The sequence below is a fragment of the Orbicella franksi genome, chromosome 13, assembly GCF_964199315.1.
Source record: "Orbicella franksi chromosome 13, jaOrbFran1.1, whole genome shotgun sequence".
Classification (NCBI taxonomy): Eukaryota; Metazoa; Cnidaria; class Anthozoa; order Scleractinia; family Merulinidae; genus Orbicella; species Orbicella franksi.
This window is the reverse complement of record NC_138157.1, coordinates 14,231,021-14,253,000: the sequence shown is the minus strand read 5'-3', so window position 1 is coordinate 14,253,000 and position 21,980 is coordinate 14,231,021. Positions and strand designations below refer to the sequence as shown.

The 21,980-nt window shown below is 38.2% G+C and overlaps 2 protein-coding genes across 2 annotated transcripts in view; both read right to left on the bottom strand.

Moving 5' to 3' along the window:
• Nucleotides 1-3,620: 3,620 nt before the first annotated feature.
• Nucleotides 3,621-18,650, bottom strand: LOC145465350 (uncharacterized). Its single transcript, XM_081449127.1, has 16 exons — nucleotides 18,524-18,650; nucleotides 17,709-17,780; nucleotides 16,957-17,028; nucleotides 16,221-16,292; nucleotides 16,056-16,127; nucleotides 14,962-15,033; nucleotides 13,991-14,062; nucleotides 13,635-13,706; nucleotides 13,452-13,523; nucleotides 12,480-12,551; nucleotides 9,755-9,823; nucleotides 9,460-9,540; nucleotides 8,516-8,685; nucleotides 7,963-8,103; nucleotides 6,082-7,626; nucleotides 3,621-4,686 (listed from the first exon to the last, which is right to left on the bottom strand). The coding sequence occupies exons 1-16, from the start codon at nucleotides 18,625-18,627 to the stop codon at nucleotides 4,400-4,402; spliced, it is 3,045 nt and encodes a 1,014-aa protein (XP_081305253.1). The 5' UTR covers nucleotides 18,628-18,650; the 3' UTR covers nucleotides 3,621-4,399.
• A 210-nt stretch (nucleotides 18,651-18,860) lies between these two features.
• The window catches only part of LOC145465047 (uncharacterized), a 9,109-nt gene continuing 5,989 nt past the window's right edge, over nucleotides 18,861-21,980 (bottom strand). Inside the window, exons 8-10 of the mRNA XM_081448850.1 lie at nucleotides 21,226-21,300; nucleotides 20,422-20,508; nucleotides 18,861-19,019 (exon numbers count right to left, since the gene is read on the bottom strand). Of these exons, the coding sequence (XP_081304976.1) occupies nucleotides 18,944-19,019; nucleotides 20,422-20,508; nucleotides 21,226-21,300 (238 nt within the window). The 3' untranslated portion in view covers nucleotides 18,861-18,943. The remainder of the gene's footprint in view (nucleotides 19,020-20,421; nucleotides 20,509-21,225; nucleotides 21,301-21,980) is intronic.

Genomic DNA, 21,980 nt, shown 5'->3' with positions numbered 1-21,980 from the left:
TTAAAATACGTCGCTCTATCTATGTAAACGGAAAAAGTTCATAAATTTTGATCATGAAGTACTTAATTTTATCGTTTATAGACGACACTTCAAACCCATTCATTATCCGTTACGGCTATATAGCTAAAAGAGGGGAGTTTGAAACTTATGTATGAATGCCCTCTAATGAGCTGCATGAAGAAGAAATAATTACAGAGAACACTTAAACATGACAGAAATGCATTTACATGCACTTCAAACGTGACTTATTTGAAACCCAAACATGTGCAAATGTAGTCTTTGAGGAGCTAAATGATTTTCACAAGCTCTACAACGAGAGGAAAAAATGCAGTTGATCTGGATACATACAGGATTCCTGTAGGAATGACTACTGACACAAAAATATGTTATATAAATTAGTATATACCACACAAGTGAATAGTGCTTTTCGCGCGCTCTGATTGGTTAACTCGGAGGTGATTAGCAAGTACTATTCACCTCCGAGCAGCCGGCGCGAGAGATTTTAAAACTTCCGACCGCTTGTCACACATAAAATAGCGTTTTGGTCCGCTAATTATTCAGCTTGTGTGGTATATATAATTCACCTCAGTGTCGGTGAAAGTGATGGATATTTACCTCGCCGCTTCGCGGCTCGGTGAATATCCATCACTATTCACCTCAATTTCGGTGAATAATTGTTAAATATTGTTGCATCTTGTAATAACATAAAAAAGGCGTAAAAAAGACATACAAAGGCGTACAAAATGGTATACAATTGAGATAAAAACATTTTAATTTTTCCAATTTCGGTATATTTCCTCCAGTTTTGATGTAGAAAAACATTTGAGAAGATTTGATAACAAACTTCTCCATCATCACCATATTATATCTTTAATTAAGATGAAATTAAATTGTAAAGACGCATATAGAGTCAAAAAATTCTGAAAGCGTGTTCTTCAGTATTTCAATTAACGGATGATTAGATCAAGATTTTTATCGCTTGATAACAATTTTTGGAATTATTTACTGTGGTGTAAAAGTGCTTCTCCACGCAAAAGTTTTTTAGCTATATATTTTTGTATTTAGATTTACCAAGTGATTTACCACCCTTCTAAAATATAAGCACATTTGGCATTTTACTGGTCGGCTTTACGCAGTAACATTTTCAAAAGTGTTTGAATATAAAAAAAAAACGTGCTAAACCATAAGTTTGACCGAATTAAATGAAAATCAAATGAAAATTTAAATTTAAATCTAAATTAAATTACAATTAAATTTACTGTGTTAAAAATCATCTTCCGACGCTATATTATTAAGTCATTGACTAAGGGGATCACTACGTATTGAACGAAATTAAAATTAACGTTGGCTTAAGCTGTTCGTTAAAGTTGGTACAGACGAAAACTATTTGGCTCGTGGTCATTTTGCACGAACCTCGCCACGACTTTGAGACATATATTTCTAGATCCGACCCGACCTTACACAGTTTAATAAGTCTCTTTATATACCATCTTATAACTGAGCTCAATTTGCCGGAAAGTTGTTTTTTAAAATGTCTCAACCGGTGAATGCATTGGCCTGAATTGTCCGCTAAATGATTTGCTGTCGTGTACGGATTGGGCAGCTTTTTTTCTGGATCGTTTCATATCGACCCGTCTGGTCTGGCCACACATCATACATTATAAAAAGAGAATTATTCTAAACTAAATTTGAAGTTTTACCTCATTGCTTTATGTGAGTTCCAAATTAGACGGGTCAAGAGAAAGACAATGTGCTTTTATGAGCATTTTCGGCACTGTTCTGTGACAAGTGTTCACAGCATTCGACTTAATCCCAGTAATTACCAGTTAACTAAACGTAAAGCTTCACTTTATTATTTCACGTGAGTCTCAAATTAGAGGTATTTTACTACATTGAACGGTATTTAAAGGTATCATCTTTTTTTATTCACACATTCACTAATTACAATTAAATACTTCTAAAAGTGTACATAACAAAATGATAATATTCTATCTTTTTTTATTATTATTTTGAGATTAGCAATACGTTTTCACATATACTGAACATCCCAGAAAGCCTTGAAAAATTTATTGCCACCGCGAGGAAGTGCTGGCAATCATGATCACCGCAAAATTAATCACTGATACCCCGAGCACCACAGGAAGAGATCATTTTTAACGTGACAAATGAAAAACTACCACATATCATACACCCACGTATATGTTTTTAAAGTGCTCCCATTTAGCCCCATTCTGGAATGATTTTTTGTGCGGGGTAGTGGCAAAAAAACACGAAAAAGTTGATTTATCAGACTCAATTCTTCCATATGGACTTGTCAACTCACGCGATACCACAAAGCCTTAAGCTTGCCTTTGTTTACTTAGCGGCAAAGTATTTAATCTACAAATGTTACTTAGCTGAAGGAGCGCTACTTCCCTCGCCGTTTAAAACTACACTTTTGCGAAGACATGATAACCGAAAGACACACTGCAATAAGATTTATACCTCCTAATCTTTTTAACGATAAATAACACTGTTTTATTGAGAAAAATTTGTTCCAGAAATTTCGCCTCTACCATTGTTTCCTCTTAGTGTAGCACAGTCGAAATTCCACCAACGGAGTTCTCTCCACAACGGCCATGCTTTTTTGTCCCGGCCAGCGCTCCATACATTCACTCTCATTTTAACCTCCGGCTCTTTGCAACGGCAACGGCCACTAAGGCGCGCCCCAGCTGCCAAAATATCTTGACTGACGGCGCGTACAAAACCTCATTTTCGCGTTATAAAAGTGAGAAGCCATCCATATGAAATGTTCATGCAAATCAAATCATGCTCGCATGAAACGTTTTCCGTCACGAAGACTTGCTTTGAAACAGAGGCAGACGACAATGGAATGGCCTCATTCAAGGAAAATGCACGACTTTCTAATTGCACGAAACTTCAGTAATATGATCGTGTAAGGTCAATCAGTTTTAAAAACCATGGATAATGCTAGTTCCCATAAACTGACTGTAAATTCACTATTCCCTGAATTGTAGCAACAGCTGAAATATTTTGTCTTGTTACTGTTAGCGAACAGTAATTCAATAATACTTTTCGAAACTTTGCTCGAAAATTTTATATATTTGTACAACATACGATTAACTCTGCCAGTTAATTTGAGCCGATGAATTGAATACTTTTTGTGCAAAGTGGGTTTAAAAACTCAGAAATTTTGCAGTTTTTGAAAGGCAATTGTTTGGAGTCAATTCAAAGACATCTTGTAAGAACCCCACTCCCCCCTCCCCTTTAAATTACTTACATTTCCCACCCTCAGGCTGACGCAAGTAACCGGAACTGATGTTTCACTTCCTTAGCAAAGCACGCGAAATGGGCCCTTAAGGTCCAAAAATAACTAAGAGAAGAAACACAATTATGGTTTCTTGACTTTAAGAATTCGAAATTGTTGGGGAAAAAAGTTTCGTCCCCATCAAAAATCCCGTCATGGAAACTGAAAGCAAAAATCTAATTGCTAAATAGCAAATAACTTATCAAAGTCTGGCCAGGTTTGATTTACGTTAAACTTTGAACATCTGTTCTTCGGTCTATGTTATGGAGTGTCAAGAAGAGCGTAATTTCATTTATAATTTTATTAGCCGCTAGGGGCGACTGAACATAGTTTTCAAAACTTTGTATTGCTATGAGCATTTCTCCATACAGCTACTTTGATATTGTTGTACAAAGTCTAAGTTTTTACCTGTACTATTTAAGGAATTTATAAGACAAACGAAATGAATTGTAGAATGCTGTGACTTTTACAAGTAAAGCCTGGTTTGCACTACAACATAAGTACAAGCACAAGCATAAACATAACGGTTGTGAGAACGTCCACAACACAAGCGTAAGCGTGAAGACATGCGTACAATGGATAATTTCCTTATTTTCGGTTCCATATCTCCTCAATGTAGTAAAACAAGATGGCGGACTTCGCTTATGATGACGTTTACAGAAGCACGTTTTCACTTGACATAAGCATAAGCACAAGCACAAAAAGAACAAAAGCTTTTGCTCTGCTTGTGGTTGTGCTTTTGCTTGTGCTGTGCACGTCCTCACTACGTGGTAGCTACCATGCGCTTGTGCTTATGCTTGTGCTGTTGGCTTCCTCACTACGGTTATGCTTGCCATGCATGCCTGTGTTTATGTCGTAGTGAAATCTAGGTTAAAGTGGGACTGCGAAATTACCGACTAGTCTGAAGTTGTTGAAAAGCATATGCTTGTCTCACTTACGTCTTGGGCTATCGTTAGTGTCGGTAACATGCATGTGAAATCTGTCTTTTTCCAGTTGGGATTTTGACCTTGCTATGTTCAGTTTTTAACATTGCAATATTCCAAAGTTTGCCTGCTCTCGTTTACAGCGTAGGTAAGTTTTTTCTTTTTAATTTCACAGACTTGCTGTAAAGCTTTCCGTTCTCTGCGCAGAGGGGTCATCCTGAATATTGATTTCACAGTCGATGTCGAAGCACTCGTTCACGGCAGTGATAGCAGTGTGTATCTCAAAGTCTGATCCACTTGTCACTGTTGGCGCCGACGCTCCCGGTAAATTAACATCGTTGGCATCTCCTTGCACTTCCTGTGCTGTGGTCATCAACAGAAACAGGCAACGACAGCTGAACCGAGGGTTGTTGCGAAAATCTATCGCAAGGCGGAAAGAGACGAGCAAATAACGTGCTGCAATGTAAAGAAAGTTCAATTGCAACTTCAGTGCCGTAAGTTTAACGCGGGTACTGTATTATGGCTTTGCGGGTTACAGTGCTTGAATGGGAATCCAATGGGAAATAAAAGATTGCCTTGGCCAAATATGACGAACGTAGCCGTGCTGGAAAGCGTCCAATCTTGTTTTTATGTTTCCATATATTAGCGTATGATTATTCTTCGAGAAATAGTGCAAACTTGTAAGCCGCGTAAAAGTTCGAGGGAAAAAAGAACATGGAAAACTGTAAGGATAAATAAAAAAAATAAATAAAAACACGACTGAGAGCTTTCTAGCAAGCTACATCCCTCATATTGGTTGATGTTATCCTTTGATTGCTTTTCATTGCATTTCTAACTCTGAAACCTACGCGTCAAGATGACTTTCCAACGCGTCATAAGGTCTATTGCGTACGGTAGTTGGGATCTGTACAAAAGCTGAAGTACTCCCAATACTATTTACAGTCGAACCTCTATTAAGCGGCCCTGTATTAAGCGGTCACCCTCTATTAAACGGTCAGTCGTCAAAGTCCCGAAAATTACTTCCCTTAATTACTGTAATTTTGACCTCTATTAAGCGGTCGCGGTCACCCTTTACTAAGTCCCGACGAGCTGTTTCTATTGTCTTGACCTGTATTAAACGGTCACTTTGCAAAAGCAAACCACTCAAATTCTAGTTCCTACAATTACAAATAGCACACCAGGTAATTGATTTCCTTGTTTATTTTCACAAATCATTAAATCGCCGGATATTAATGTTTCTGTCTTGAGGTCAAAAGTCTTGCCAGCATTGCGGATTGAATTCTTCTTTCATTAATTTCTGTTTAAGCCAGTTACACAAGAAGTCATCCGGCCTTGATATTCACATGGCACTTCTAGACTTTAGCCACCACCTCTGTTTACGCGTTTCCCTTCCGTCATTAACTGTGATATAAAACTGCATTTTCACTGTGTTCTGACCTGTATTTTGTACAACCTGTATTAAGCGGTCAGCCCGTATTAAGCGGTCACTTAGCCATTCCCCGAGGGTGACCGCTTAATACAGGTTCGACTGTATCTGTTGAGTAATTACAAGCGACTAGTGTAGTGTTTTCTGCGTATTTGCAAAATATTACGCGGTATTGAGAAACTAGATACTTATATAGTTTCTAAAATACATGGCAATACTCTGTCAATATGTTTTGAAAATTTCAAAAAGTGAAGTGCTTTCTAGTGGCATGTTTTTAGACCGCGCTGAATACAAGATTGAATGGTTGCTAGTATTCAAATACAGAAACGACTGCACAATTCTTCATATCATACTCAGCTTCGTTCAATAATTGCTTACTGTACGAAATTAATCAAATATGATATTAATATCCTTAATTATCTCACCTAACACAATGCATATTACCAATGCATTTGTCACCAAAAGCAAAACTCCAAGGCCGACGTTATCACGACTTCCAGTTGTTTCATCTGAAGGCACCTTCAGCAGCACACCTATTCCAAGGTTGAATGACGTCACCAAGAGGGACGTCATTTGCAAGTAATCCTCAAATCTGTCAGTTATTGGTCTAAATCTCCCATGGAGCATTGCAAATGCAGCCGATACCATGGCGGCGGTTCCGACTTGCGTGCGGCTTTCCGATCCAACAAAGATAACGCCAGCCGACAGGATCACTTTTCGCGCCATTTCCACACTTTCCCAATACCAGCAACTTGGTGAGTAATTTTCATGCAGAAACAAAATGGCAAATGCCACTGCTTCCATGCTGCCTCTTTCATCGGCCAGGGAGAATCTGTTGGATCTCTGAGACTGTAGGTGGGTTTTCCACACGATGTACGCCAGAAAAATAGGAAAGCCAATTACGTATGCTAAAGAGGCATACGCTGCCCATATGTACTTCTTATGTGTATCTGTGTCACACAGAATTGAATAGTCAGCTCTTAGAAACGATGGACAGTTAGAAGCTCCTTCAAATGCACACAACTTGTGACAAGAGAGGGGGAGAATCTGAAAAATGTTGACACACGTAGATGGATACGCAACAAAGAGCAGAAATGCTATAATTTTGAGACAAGGCTTTTTAATGTCAATGAGATGACTTTCGTCGAGTTGTTTTTGTTTTATCTTCATCCATGTTATCCTGGCAAGGTACCAAAACAGTGGAACAACGACAATGACCACATTTCCAGCCAATGTGAAAACGAAATGGCTATAAGCATTCATTTCGAAACTTTTTTCGACACAACTTGGGGAAACAATCTGTAAGACGTTAAGCTGGACAAACCTAATGTAACTCTCAAGGACAGAAACTTCGGAAGGCCACTTGACATACGAAAACGCTTGAAGTAAGCCTGCCAAAACCTGATAAAACCCGATAACAATCTTCACGTGAGAAAGAAAGATGTCAGCTACGGTCCTCCTCCCTGGCTTAGAAGACTTCTCGCTCTTGACGATAACTAAGATGATCACAAGCACTATGAAGCCCAGCACTCCAAACTGTATAGCAATGAGCTTCTTTGAGGGACACTTGTGACATGCGATCATCCGTTTATAGAATCCTGATTGGCAGTTGGCACATAGAGGTCCAGCATAGCCCTCGGCACATTCGGAGTCAATTCCTCCAAGACAGGAGTCTTGACGAATACATTTGTAGGCTTTTGGAACTCTGCCAACGTATTTCATTGATTCATTGCGGTAGCTGTCGCTTTCTATCGCCAAATTAGCGATCAGAAGTTTGTAAAGGTGCTTATGGGAGTTACTTCCGTTTCTCGTCCATGACCAGTAAAACCCGCGTGACAAACGTAATGTGTCATTAGAACATGCGACGCCCAGACCAGGGCAAGCCGTACATGAACCAAAGCGATCCAAGCGAAAGTAGTTCTCTAGGCACCTGCATGCCCTGAATCCAGCCAAAGCTGTCGTGTTAGTACCTAAAATGGCGAGATATAAAAAGAATGACGGGAAAATTTACAAAAAGAATGAAAACCAGCACAATACTTTGACCAACGGAAACAGTTTTCTTCTATCGGCAGTCTTAGGCTGATAACTGAAATTTCTTCAAATACAGTTACTTCTAATTGCAGTGCACTTGTACACGCAGGTCATGTTGTTTGCGATACGGGCAAGGGTTTACCTTCAGGGATTCATAAATGCTGATTTAGGCACAAAGAAAATTTTAACTTCGTTGCCAACGTTTTCCAAACAAACCAACAACCAAAATCATGAAATGTAAACTATTGATATCAAACTTATTTCGAAATAATGACCTTCTGGACACGCTTTGCACTCCCAAGATGCTTTTCCAGGTGCGTATTTTGGGTGTATAAACGTTCCATTGGGGCAATGCTGACATCCATGTCCTTCAGCAGTGACACCAATTGCTGCAACTGAGTCCTGAAAAAAGCCCCCTGGAATTGTCAATAATAAGGTTTAACCATGAGATACATGCGAATACCTTTTACAGAAGGAAATACCTGATATTTTTTGTAACCCTCAGCTTTTTTTATATATATGTTATTGTAACTTAGAAAGTAAAATACAATCGTGGCTATTTTCGATTTGGCCATTTCTCTACGAAAAAAAGGGAGAGCGTCATCACATAGTGCAAGACAGGAACACTTAAAATGGATACCTCGTTTGTAGATTACACTATGCAGTCATTTTGAGAGGGCAAATTGGTAGTGAGGTCTGCACTGTATGAGCAAATAATTTCCAACCTTGTTTAGTTAAACCACTTTTAAATATGTTTAACATGTTTGTATGAACGGGATATCAGTGCTATAATGTAGCACAACTAATATTGGATCCCAGTTGTATTACCTGCTGGACACGGTAAACATCCTTTGGATACACCATCTCCCCTTGAATATGTCCCCCTTGGACAGATTTGGCACGTATACGTATCATCTCTACAACGGAATCCGTTTCTTTGAAGTACGTTTAAATGTACACCGTCTTTAACTGGAACAGACGGAAGGTTCTCGGAAAACCTATAAACAGCAGTTAGATATTTTAACTCCTTTGCAAAGATATGAAAGGCTGGCAAATACAAATACTCTCTTTGGTCGTGCAAGTGAGACGGGGAAAGCAGTATAACAGATTACACGGATGTCTATAAATTGCTTTACAGCTTTACATGGGTTATTCTATAAAATGTAATTTTGATCAGATTAGTGATAAACTTCTAATAAATAACATAACTAGGCTTCGAACGGAAGTGGCTTAATTTACTCTGCAATTTGTTCTCAGACTCTAATGAAAATAATTATATCCTTTGCATGTTTATCCTATTAATTACAAAGGCGCTATTGCGCTGGTAAGAATTTTGGCCAGAGTATAAAGTTGCCATTACTTCCTACTTCGCAGTTTTTTTACTAGTACTGTAACAGTCTAATTGTATTAGTCATTTCTCTTCCTTGATGGCTGCTGGGTGAATCCCGGCCACCTGATGAGCCTTTCTTCAGGAGGGTAAAATTACGTAATCTGAAATTTTATACTTTTTGCTGTGTAACTCTGCGACAGCTTCATGCTATTACATTGCCTTCTAGTACCAGAGCAAGAGGCGGTCATGTCTCTTCTTCATGGTTATGAAACTTTTTAATTTCCCGAAAATTATGAAAACTTCATAAGATACTGGGTTAGAAACAAGCCATGCTGAATTATCTTAGGGAAGTGACAAGTTAAATAACGGCAAAGGCATTTTCCCATCACTTTAGGCTGTTATAAAGGGAAGCGCAAAACCCCCATAAAACGCATGTACTCACATATAAACCGTCACATTGGGTTTACTATTTCCATCAGCTACGATAGTTATTGACGATAATGCGGGGTTTTTGTACAAAAGCCTGCCATAAGATAAAAATTGAAAGGTTTAGTTATAGCTTAAAGGTTCCAAAATCACAAACTGTACTGACTGAACACTCTCGTAGCATGTTTGAATCTGTTCAAACTAAAAGGCATCGATAAAGATGGGATTTAAATGGCAGACGGACGCTTGAACTAAATGATAGATTCCACATAACACCATACAGAAATTCAGTTTAAAGAAACATTACTAACAATTGTGCCAGGTGCCGTTGTGGGAACGATCCCGGTTCAATCACAGATATCTTGTTGTCAAATAGGTACCTGAGCAAAGGAAAAAACAAACAAGTTACCATACTATGACCACTTCATGATAGTGATGAGCTGTAGGGCATTCATGATCAAATTCATCGGATTATACCAGTGAAGATGCAGTGAGAAAAAAGTGTTAAACCCATTAGTTAAGTTAAATTCAATACCGTCTCGATCATGTTTTTAGTTCTTTCAAGGTGAGTTGGTAGAAATCAAGGTGTACATGTAAAGTAGATAGATACATAGACAGTTTAGTGAAGTACGATAACTACAGAATGGTTACTAGATACACTTTCTTTCACCCTTTCACCCTAAATTGCTGGGGATTTTCCACAATTCAATTAACAGACCCCCTATACCCGTGTATGATATACCATTTGAAAGCCATTGATATGTGTATTCCAAACAGTGCGTCAACAACCACTAAGGAAGTGATAGCATTGACAAACGATGGTTTGAAAGAAGAGAACGAAAAAGTTCAAAAAAGTCAAAATCGTTATAAATATTAGGTATACCCTAAACTATACCTTAATTTACAGGTTTCAATGAATAGGTTAATAACAAATACACTACTGGCCGCATACTTATCGCGGAAAAAAGTACCAGAACTTCCAGGGGTGGTGAACTAGATCATGTATTGGGGGGGGGGGGGGGGGGAGGGCGCTCACTTTAATGATTTCAATGAGACCTTTACAACATCATTTTGCTGCCAAGATTTCATCCATACAGGCCAAAATTTAAGCTTGCTCTTTTGTTTACGTTTTTATTCATGCTGGGTTTACGTCAAAACATGACATAACAGTCATTCAAATGTGTCTCATAGAATTCTTTTTTTTCGAGAAAAAGAAATCCATTCCGCAACTTCTGTGATCTACTTGGTAATGGTTGCCTTCGCTGCACTTCTTTTTCTGCAAAGTTCAAGGGATTTCTCGTGCCGAATTCCTTCGTTGTCCCGGGTCACCCGCGATCGCGACAGGCGACCTACATGTAACGTAACGTGATTGATTTTTCACTCGAATTGGTGGCCATAATTTCCTTTCGGTTATGCCTTGGTAAACTTGAGCAGCGGTTATCTCCGAACTAATGTACGCATTAGACCGAGAGATGATTTAAAAACGAATTTATTTGGTGCTCACTTTGATTTATTGAGGTAATTTTAAGAATGCTTCTGGCTGAGTCATGTGGTGTTCGACTAAAAAGCAATAGGTTACAATAATGCTAAGAAAAGGTGACAAATAGAATTTAAAAAACCACACTCGATGCAATTGACACGATTGCTATTACGAACTGAACAAAAATCTTACGCAACGAATAACATGATGATCGACGAGTTAGATTTTAAAGCAAGTGTAACGCACGTAGGGGAAATGTCACACACGTTTGAATCCTACATACCGGCCCCTAAATGCGAACTGAAAGCCTTTAAACTTAGTTGAGTGATTCAAAGGGGAAGACTTGCGAATTATTATTGTCACCAAATCTATTCAAAATGGTTTCTTCACAATCAAGTCAATAAGGAAACAGCTGTTCTCTGACGTTGCAAGCAAAATTTCTGGTTGAGGACATAAACTGCGAGCAGTCTCTCTTTTGCTCGAAAATCCGTGGGGAAGAACGCAAAGAAGAAGCGAGCGGTTGGCCAAGCGAGCGTTGGGTCGTGAGCGTTCGAGCGTGATATGCGAAGCCGCTAGACCCCCGCGGTACTCGCCACTCGCATGTCACGCTCGCAGTCACACTTGTTTTGCTTTCTTCATTGCGTTCTTCCTCGCGGATTTCCGAGCAAAAGAGAGGCTGCTCGCAATCTATTGAGGACATCAAGATCAATCAGTTTTAGCTGCTCTCGTGGAGTCTAGGAGCCTCTAGAAGAATGATCTTGTCGATGGGACGTTCCAGGACCGCGGACTTAGTTTTCAGCGTGACTCTCTTCACAAGCCCGTCTCTCTTGTTTGGTTTTACTTCCAGGGTGCGACCAAGAGGCCACAAGTTTTCTGCCACGAGTACATTGTCTCCAGTTTCAAAGTAACACCTTTGCCTTTGCAGTGATTGCCGTCTCAGTCACTTATAGCAATTTAACTCCCAGATTCTGACTTTTTGAAACAATCTCCAACCGAATAGAATAAAACTAAGCATAAGCCCACAAGTACGCATTGCGGACCTATTTTTACATATATTTATAATGTAAATGGTCTGTTTAAGTATGGGGTCTGTGACTCTTTTTGCGGACCATCCCTATGGCAATTCTGTGTTTGTTAATCTGTATATTAAATTAGTGTCATTAAATTGTAATAGATAAATAAATAAATAAAAATAAATGCATAAATTCCGAACCTTCAAATAAGATCAAGGAAGATCAAAAATTGTATTATGGAGGTCATTGTCATGTCATTCATGTCATGCGCATAAAATTCATTTTGTGATTTCCTATATATTTTACGATGGATGTACTTCCTCGGTATGTATGTCTTCAGCCTGTTGCGTGGCGTTTATTGAAATTCTCCTCTTCTTGAACGACAAACGTTTTAGAACAAATATAATTTATGTAACATAACTTTCACAATCGCAATAGTGGTATGGTTTTAACAAACAGTGCACTCACAAGGCCTTATCGCCTGGTCAAGGTCATAAACGGCGTCCACAGTTAAGAGCAGAAAAAAGTGGTAACCATACTTACAGCCTTTCAAGCGTCGACAGAGATGCGAAGTCCTCTTTCTTTACTCTGTCTAAGCGATTGTATTGCAAAAATCTTTAAAAAAAAAATTAAAGGCATATTTTGGTTTAGTTAAACAATCGTCTATAGCTGGTATAGACAGCAAGGCAAAAGTAAGTTGCATATGCAAAAGTTTGAATTATTGCAGGGTTCCGGTCAACTTTAAAACACGGGATTGTTCTTCATGGGGGGGGTCGATTACCTTATAGTCAGTTATCAAAAGAGGATAAAGAGTAAGACAGTTAATCCTCCATATTGGCCTTATTCCCAAAGTAATTTCTCCAGTTATTTTTAGACATGGTCACAGTTCCACGGAGGCAGCGTAGCCGAGTGGTTAGGACGCTGGACTTGAAATCCGGAAGTCGCGGGTCTAAGTCCCGTTCTGATCACTTAGCTGGAGTTGTTTCTCGGTAGACCTTAGTTTAACTTCTCGGTCATGCTTGTAAATAGCCAACTTGTCTGCCTCACCCAGGTGGGATTTTTAAGCCTATTATGTTTAGTTGACATATTTAATTTGTTTCTTTCAGTCTACGTGGCATGCCTGGGAACTAGCTAGGTGAAGCTAAGCACATTCACCGCCATAAAAAGCAAAAAAAATTTTAATTTCCATGGAGAATGTCGCCACGCGTGTTGCGTGGTTGTTCTCGCAGAGAATAAAAATGCTTGGGCTGTCTTGGACTATTTTAACTCTCCTGGGATGTCCAAAGTAATCTATAAATAACTTGAGATGGCCAACTTTGAGGATAAGGCATAAATGGGAGATTAACTATCCCACCATTCACCTTCTCTCACAGTACAGTTCAATACAGTTCAACCTTCATTGACTCTCCCCAAGGAGGGAGTTACATCCTCGTGATATAGCTTTGGTTCAAAATTAAACGCAAAGAAATGTATGGCAATCAGGATGAGTATGCAATGAAGTAGAGAATTACTTACATAGTTTCTATGCTTTTTAATCCCTTCAATGCTCCTGGCTCTATCTCCGAAATGTTGTTGTTGTTAAGTGTTCTAATAAACAGACAAAAGAATACACGGAAAAAAATGTAAAAGAGATAAGAAGCACAATTTATCTCCACGTTTTAGTTGTAAACCATTCTCACAGTTTGTTTTACGACTTACAAAAACTGACATCGCCGGAGAGGATCAAAGACACCTGTTGCAATTTTGGACAATTTGTTGCCATGAAGGAATCTGAAATTAAAAGAGAAAGAGTACCTTGAACTGATAAATGTGAAGAAATGTAAATTTAGCAAATAGATTTCATGTTGCCGTGTGTCTGTTCAGTAATAGATCACAAATGTCAAAATGTAGTAAGGACATATAAGTGCACACGAGGCGATAGCCGGCTGGTTGGCTCGCTTCCTTCGACGCTCGATTAACTTTCTCTTTAGTGCATACTCCATAAAAAATGCACGCTACATAACTGTTTTTATGACCATACTTTCGTTACAAGTACCACTTAAGCGATCACTTACAGACGCCCTAGGAAGTCGTGTCCCTCAAAGGAGTTGTTCTCTATGAACTGAATCTCATTCATTTCCAAGTACCTGCCAAAAAGTCCGTTTTTGCATAAGATGAATTAAGAACTATTGCATCAAACGGTTTAGAAGGTCATTCAGTTAGCGAGATTAGTTTTGGTGTTGTTTCCAACACATTTTCACTACATACCTTTGCCTTCCATTTTATTTTACAATCTTTGTTTCAACATTTTCAATTTAATCACTTCTAAGCTTAGCTCCGTTGTTTTGGGATTTCTTGGTGTATCAAGCACTGGGAAAACGTAGTACAATCGAACCTCTCAAAAACGGCCACCTTGGGGACAGGGGCGATTGGCCGGTTGCCGTTATGGGGAGGTGGGGGTGTAATATGACACCTGCTTTTTTTTTTTCTTTTTCTGAGAGTAGAGCATTCCTAATTTTTTTAAAAATTCTCTCTGTTGCATATAAATACGTAACACAATCAAAGCATATCAACAAAACAGAAACAGGGACCAACGATCCGCGGTAAGGATCAAAGTTTCGTGACCTTTTTCAATAAAAAATTGGGTTTTGTATACATCGTTCGTGCGTCGTTGATTAACTGGCTGTAATTGAGAGATTATTTTGGCAGATGGCTCTTTTCTTTGTGGAGAGGTGGCTGTAAGATTGAATGTGCGTGCTTTTAGCGGGCTAAGGAAAAAGGAAAGTGGCCGTTATAGAGGGGTGACTCTTAACGAAGTTATGACCGTGCTACGCAGTCTGCGCTAAGCAAGCAAAACCCTTGCTCCATTTAACGTATGAAATGAATCGAAACGTTCAGTTCTTCAAATATTCAGATGGATTATCTCCAAAGACAAATCTCTCCTGATGGCTTATCAACTTGAAAAATTAAACACTTGTGCCTCGCCATCCTGTTTAGTCGCCAAGGGACTTAACGACAAACATTAAATTGCAATAATTATACTCACAACCGTGCTATGTAGCGAAGATTAGCGAAGAGGTTGTTGCTAATTCTGTTTAGAGAGTTTCTCGCCAAGTTTCTAACAAAAAAGTAAAAAAACAAAAATTAAATGAATATGTAAGACCTGATCTTTTTCAAAAAATAAATCGCCAGAAAAGATTAAATTCTTAATTGTCTTTGCCTTTTCATGTTTCAAAAATATCATAAATGCATTACCACATTACAAAAAGGTTAAAAATTAAACGCTAGTACTAGTATCACTCATAAAATGGGATCATTTTGACATTTTAATGTCCTACAAAACTGGCTTTCATTACAGAATTGAAGATACTGTTCATTCAAGAGCTGAAACCTCCTCTGAATGTCTACGTCAGTAATGAGAAGCTGTTTTACTAGATGTTACTTCCAATGTCGTCTAGATAGGTTAACTTACTGCTATAGATCATTTTTCTCAGTCTAGGTAAGTCCAGACCTCTAATATTTACGATATCAATAGTTGTCAAAAATTTGTAATAGCCACTTTTGGAAACGTATGTAGACTAGCATACGAAACGTCAAGTTCAGCATTAAAATGCGTTGGAATACAATGTTTATCACTGATGTTGGTTTTATATTCCATATTATATAACTGAGAGAATGATTTCATTTTGATTAACTGTGAGCGGGCCAATTTGTCATTAATTTTTAATTTGCGCTGCAATGAAAATCAACGCGCGCGCTTTCGTGATTTTCTCAGTCATATAATAAATGAGTAATCGTATGAAAGCTCGAGCAATTAAGGATTTACACTACTCGTGATATTTGAAAGATATTGGAAATTCTTTCAAATTGCACTCTCCTAAAGGCTTGTACAATTTGGAGAAAATTTTCAAGTATCATTCGAAGTGTAAATCCCTAATTGCACTGGCATTCGTACGATTATCTATTCTAATTAAGCTTCGATGGCCTAAGAACAAGAGTTTATACATCACTAATATTCTCGTCATTGCCAGTGTCATCGGCTTTGTTTCAATTTGGTTTTAAAAAATACCATTGATAATGCTTTGCGGGGTACAAATTTGATTATACTGAAAGATACATCAAAAAATAATAACAGCTTACAGTCTGTTGAGTGCCTTCAAGGGAGATAATGAATTTGGTTCAATCTCCTTTATTCCACAATGTTCCATTTTCCTGTGGTTAATAAAGGGAGAAAATAGATAGCGAAATTAGTCTGGCGTCGTATCGAGCATGACAAGAGGTGAAACCACTTAGTTAGGTATTCACAGGTCAGTAAGGCGAGATAAGCCTCTTAAAAGACCAGCGTGGATGTACAGCAAAGGGTTATTGCTCAGTTTCCTATCACAAACACGAAAAATATCAATTATTTCCAATGCACGTTTTACCGGCCTTCAGGTCAGTCAGTCATTTTGGTTAAATTACATTACTTGTAAATTATATTACTCGAATTTGAAGAGAGGCAGCTAAATATTGTATTGTTTTATTTCCTATTTTTGATTTAATTCAGCTGGTTAGTTTATAAATTAATTAAAGGCTTGTCTATGTATCATGTATCATGCAGGTCGAATGTGTTAAATTCAATGTGGAATAAGATGAGACAGTAAAATTGTGATTAGCAACCGACCATACATTTCCTCGGTCTGCACTCAATTGTGGACCACAAACCATTTGGCTGATATGTTTACGATATAATAAACTAGTTTACTAGTGAACTGGAGGATAAGTTCTGCGTAAAATTGCGCGAGCGTTGTTATTTTCTGTTTCAAGAAAGAGGTTCTTCATATAAAATTATGCGCAAGTAACTGACTTCAGTATTTTGTGGAAAATTTTGAACAATTTCTCCCAGTATAAATATGTTTTCCGAAGTTGCATTGCGTCACGTACTTTATCAGGTGATGCCACTCACATGGTATAAACAGTAAGCGTGCGAAAATTTGCCATTTATTGTAAAGACCTGCTAGTGTCTTAATGTGATGGAAACAATACATGATCCATTACTCACAAGGCCCGCAAGGATTTCAGTGTTGCAAAAACTCCCTCTGGAAGACTCGAAATGTTGTTGTCAGATAAGATCCTTAAAGAGAATTTAACTCTTTTAAAATATAAAATGGAACCTAGATTTTAAAGCATTGTTACGCTACTAATTAACTAAGAGCCGCTGTTTAGCTGACAGGATTGGTATAAAATGTTAAACGTAATTAAGACCAATTGATATGGATAATATATTTTTATAATTTGTTGCTCAACAATCAAGTTGCATTGCAAGTTGAAAGCATTCATTTGCGTATTTTCAATCGTGCTGCAAGTCCAGACGCTGTACTAATGCAGCATCAAACTCGTCTGTTTCATCTTGCAATTCAGCGTTGAACGGCAAAATTAAGGAAAATGTTTCTCGCATTAGGTAAGCTTGATTATTTAATATGAGCAAGGGAAAAGAAAGGAAGGAAATCAATACTTATGGTTTTTCGATGTAGGTTAATAATAGTGAAACCTTTACAGGCACAGATTTGATATAAGGCAAATTCCTCACCTCTCACCAAGCCAGCCAAAAGTTCACAATGCAGCATTTTATAGCCTTCTTTGTCGACGAATTGTGAATTCACAGGGCGCAACTTTGTTTAGTTTGACTTGATTTCAAAACAACTTGTCTTTTTACATTTACGCTTCGTCTGAATAGTATGTTAGGGTTCAAGGTATACAGTAGTTATATGTTTGCTATATTTAGCTTTCAAGACATCAACACATGCAACTTACAGTTCTCTAAGAGTTCTCCTGTAGTAGAACGTTCCGTTGGTGATGTTTGTTAGTCTGTTTCCATTCAAGTTTCTGTGATATACGTAGGATGTAAAATATAACATATTTGTACATGTACGTGTACGTGTCATTGTACTAAATGGCAGCATAAATCTTTAATGTGCGAAAGCGTGCTTAGACAATGTGGCTATGAAGGGAATGGTGCAAGAAAACTGCAGATGAAGAACGATATGAAAAAAGAAGTTATTTCTCCCGGCCCGTTTTGACTGGAGAGGTGCGGTAAATCGTCACCAATTAGCAATCACCATCATATCATAGCTATTGCTCTACCCCACTCCTAAAATAGCCCTCTTTGTAAATCGCGTCATAAACGAAGATGTTGAATCTCGCGACCAAAAAACTGGCTCTGCATGCGTCTGTTCTTACAAACTTTAATCTAGAAAGAAAAGAGCTTGATAGCTGTCAAGAATAGACAGTAATATGGCTAGCTCCGTGAGCGGGCAAGATGAATCAAATCCTGCGCTGTGATTGGCTACCCGAGCGGTCAAGATGGAGCTTTCTTGCCCGCTCGGGACTTACCGCCGTGTCCCGCAAGAAAAATTTTCCCGAAAGCCATATAATAAATCCTTTATTGACCAAGCTTGTTCGGTCAAGATGGCTGGATATTGACCTCGTTTTTTGTTTAGCGAGTCTCGGTCTCGGTCCATAAACACCCCAAAAAAAGAACTTGGCCAATATCCAGCCATCTTGACCGAACAAGCTTGATCAATAACCCATACACCTTACTTGACTAAGACAATCTAACGGTAGCTTACATAGTGTGGATCTTGTACAGTCTATAAAACGCTCTGGCCTCGACAACTTGAATGTTGTTATTTTCCAGGTCACTGTCGGAAGAGAAAAGGCAACTCAAAAACATGTATATGAGAGGCTTTAAAAACAACTTAATAAAGAAGGACAAGGTTGTTGTTTTAAAGTCACCAGTTCTTGACCTGTCCGTGTGTGTTAAGTTTTGCATTTGTATGTGGTGCTTACCAACACGTTACCAAGATTAATGCTACTCTGCAGACTACTGTCAGTTCAGATGAAGTAAAAAATTGTAATTACATTGTATAAACTTGACTAAATATAAGCTAAATTCAAACGCTTATGTCGGTATCAATTCTTATTTTGAAACTCAGTAAACTGTGGTTGATAACACTGAAGTTCCCTACAGCACAAAACTGGGACTCTACTCACAGTTTGTATAGAGCTTTTAGACCATTGAAAGTTTTGTTCTTGAGAATCTCAACTTTGTTTCCAGCTAACGATCTGCATTGAGAAATTAAAAATATATATATATCATTTCAACTAACTAAAGTTATGAGTTGGGATTCAAACACTCCTCTGACTTCATTGACTTCTTCAAACACGTCTCTTTATTTTAACTAAAAAAGGTTTATTTATTTTTACTAAATATTTTTATTTATTTGTTTATTTATTTATTTATTTTTTTATTTGTTTATTTTTCGTGGCTTATATGTGGAAGGTAGCTGGTGCAGTTTTTTAAACTAAACCATACAGCTAAGCATATGTTCCACGTCAAGTAAAAGTATTGCATTGCAGTGGATTGTATTTTTCGTGTATGGGTTGTCTCTATAGCGTAAAAGGAGGGTCCACAATAGGGTTCTCAAATCCCGCTTTCCCGCCAATTTTTTCTTGTCAATCCCGCCATCCCGCCCTTTTTTGCCTGGAAATCCCGATCCCGCCCACTTTTTAAAGACGTTTCTGCATTAATTATTGATTTGTTACTTTAAGAATTACTTTAATAATTAACACAGAAACTTTTTAAAAATACATATCGCATAAAAGGTCACAAAAGAATTCAATGGGTAGCAGTTAAGTAAGCACAAATAATTATAACGTTTGTTTCTGTCACGGTTTCCTATTTTGTTTTCTTTTATCCACGTATCAGTGAGAGAAACACACTGGACAATATCTTTCAAAGCTTTCAGTCTTCCCTTTCCTTGAAATCGTGCCTTAGAACTTTTCTTTTTAAATGAAGGCATTCCTGTCCGCACATCCTTTTCATAAATATGTATATGGTGATGCAATTCGTAACATTCGGTAAATCACTATCACCGCCATTCAGTGTGGCCATCCTTGCCAAAACAAGCCAAGCGCTCTGGAAAAGGTCGAAAGACTAGAAGAACTGGAAAGGATCGGGGGGCCAAGATTAAAGACGCAAGCGTCGAAACTGTCGGAAATGGACAGATGTCATTGATGTCAGAGGTCAACACAAATGATCAAACACCAAAGGACTCAAATACCTCATACAGTCTCATGATACTAACGTAGTCAAGCGATAATGGATACGTTTGATAGAACCTGATAGGGTACAGAGCCGTTGCTATTTATTACTTGAAACCTGACCCTGACACAGCTAAACGCACAAAAGGTTCGCTTCTGCCAGCTTGTGGTTTTTGCGCTGGTCAATAACAATTTATGAGGTCACGTAAGAATTGGAATCCCGTATCCCGCTCTGTTCCGCTTGCGAATCCCACATCCCAACCCCATAAAAACACGAAATCTCGCTCCCGCTCGTAATCGTTATTCCCGCTTCCTGCTCCTGTTTTCAGCTCAAATCCCAAATATCACTTCGAAAAAAAGCCAAATCCCGCATCCCGCCAAACCTATTGGGGACCCTCTAAAAGTAGACTAATAAAATACTTACAAATAATTTAAGAAACTGAATCTTGTTTCTGCAAAGCTTTCAAAGGTTCCTGGTTCTATAGTCTTGATGCTGTTATTATCCAGAAGTCTATAATACAAACAGCGACAGGTTTAATGGAACTATTATAATGCGAGCTGTACTTCTGCTAAAATCATTAAATTTAGGTACGCGAAAACAACATCTAACAGTATTCGGTCGATACAAATTGAAATCGATTCGGATACACATCTAAAGCAGGAGCCCATCACTAGGAGCGTGCAACTCCCATACTTAAGCAATGTCATGGCATTTTTACAGACCGGTCTATTTTAGGCTTATTTTCCCGCGAAATAGGTCTGTTCGGGTCTACATGAGCACGAATCGGTAAGGAAACAAATGGCTTACCTCACATTAGCCTATCACTTCTTCCACTGAAATGATCACGTCAGTTAAAATTAAGTCCGTGCTTGTGATTGGTCATTGAGGTTCCTGCGGGGGGTCGGAATTCGCGGTAAATTCAAACTAAAAAAGATCGGTGTGTGAAAACGCCGTGACAGGAATATGGGGTAGTTGCACGCTCCTAGTGATGGGCTTCTTTCTAAGGTCAGCTCGACACAAACTGAAGTCAACTTAGTTGGAGGAAAATACTTGTCGAATGGCCTTGAATAGCCCAAATATACATGGAAAAAGCTATATCTGAACAAAGAGTACAAAATGGGTTAAAATCGCCACACATTTTTCAGTAGTACGTACCATGAAAGGCAGTCGTGTAATAATAAAACTACTGCTTTGAAGCGTACTGAGATTTTCAACAGTTATACTCACATTTCCATCGCGCTGTATTGAAGTCCTTCGAGCGTGTAATTTTTTATTTCAGTGATGTTGTTTCCCGTCAAAACACTTTCAAAACAGTGACATAATAAAATGTCGGTCACAAACAAAATTATTTTAAGCTCTGAGAATTTAAGTCATTCCAGTAAGGCCAGTTCTGTGATAGCAATGGAGAGTCTTCCGTTTAATCTCAGCTTAATCCTGGCATCCATACAATAAAGGATAACTGCATTAACAATCACTTAATAGTAATTGATAAAGAAAAAAATAGCCCCAGAAATACCAAAAAGGTCTACAGCATTTGAAAGCATACTTCTCAAACTCATTAGTAATTCATCAAGTTTAAGCAAAGGAAAACATGACCGTGACGGTGTTTGGATATATGATCTTAATTAGCATAGAGTTTTACGATTTTATTTCTCCGTTTTCTCTTTACTTTTAGTTTCGATTGAGAAAATATATCAAACACTCCTGACAGTGTTTGACCATATTTCCAAACACCTCGAAGTTCGTCAAAAATACTCCGCCACGCGTCGTATTTTCAACTCTCTTCTCGGTGTTTGGAAATTTGGTCAAACACGGTCTCTCGTGTTTGATATATTACACAAATAATTTCCCAGTCCACCCTAGAGACTCCACAGCTAGTATTTCGTGATCAGTTAAAACTTTGTTTTTTATCTGTAGTAAAGAGCAGATATGGAGATAAAGAGAGAGACTGAACACCAGCAAGTTAAACATGTTTAAAAGTG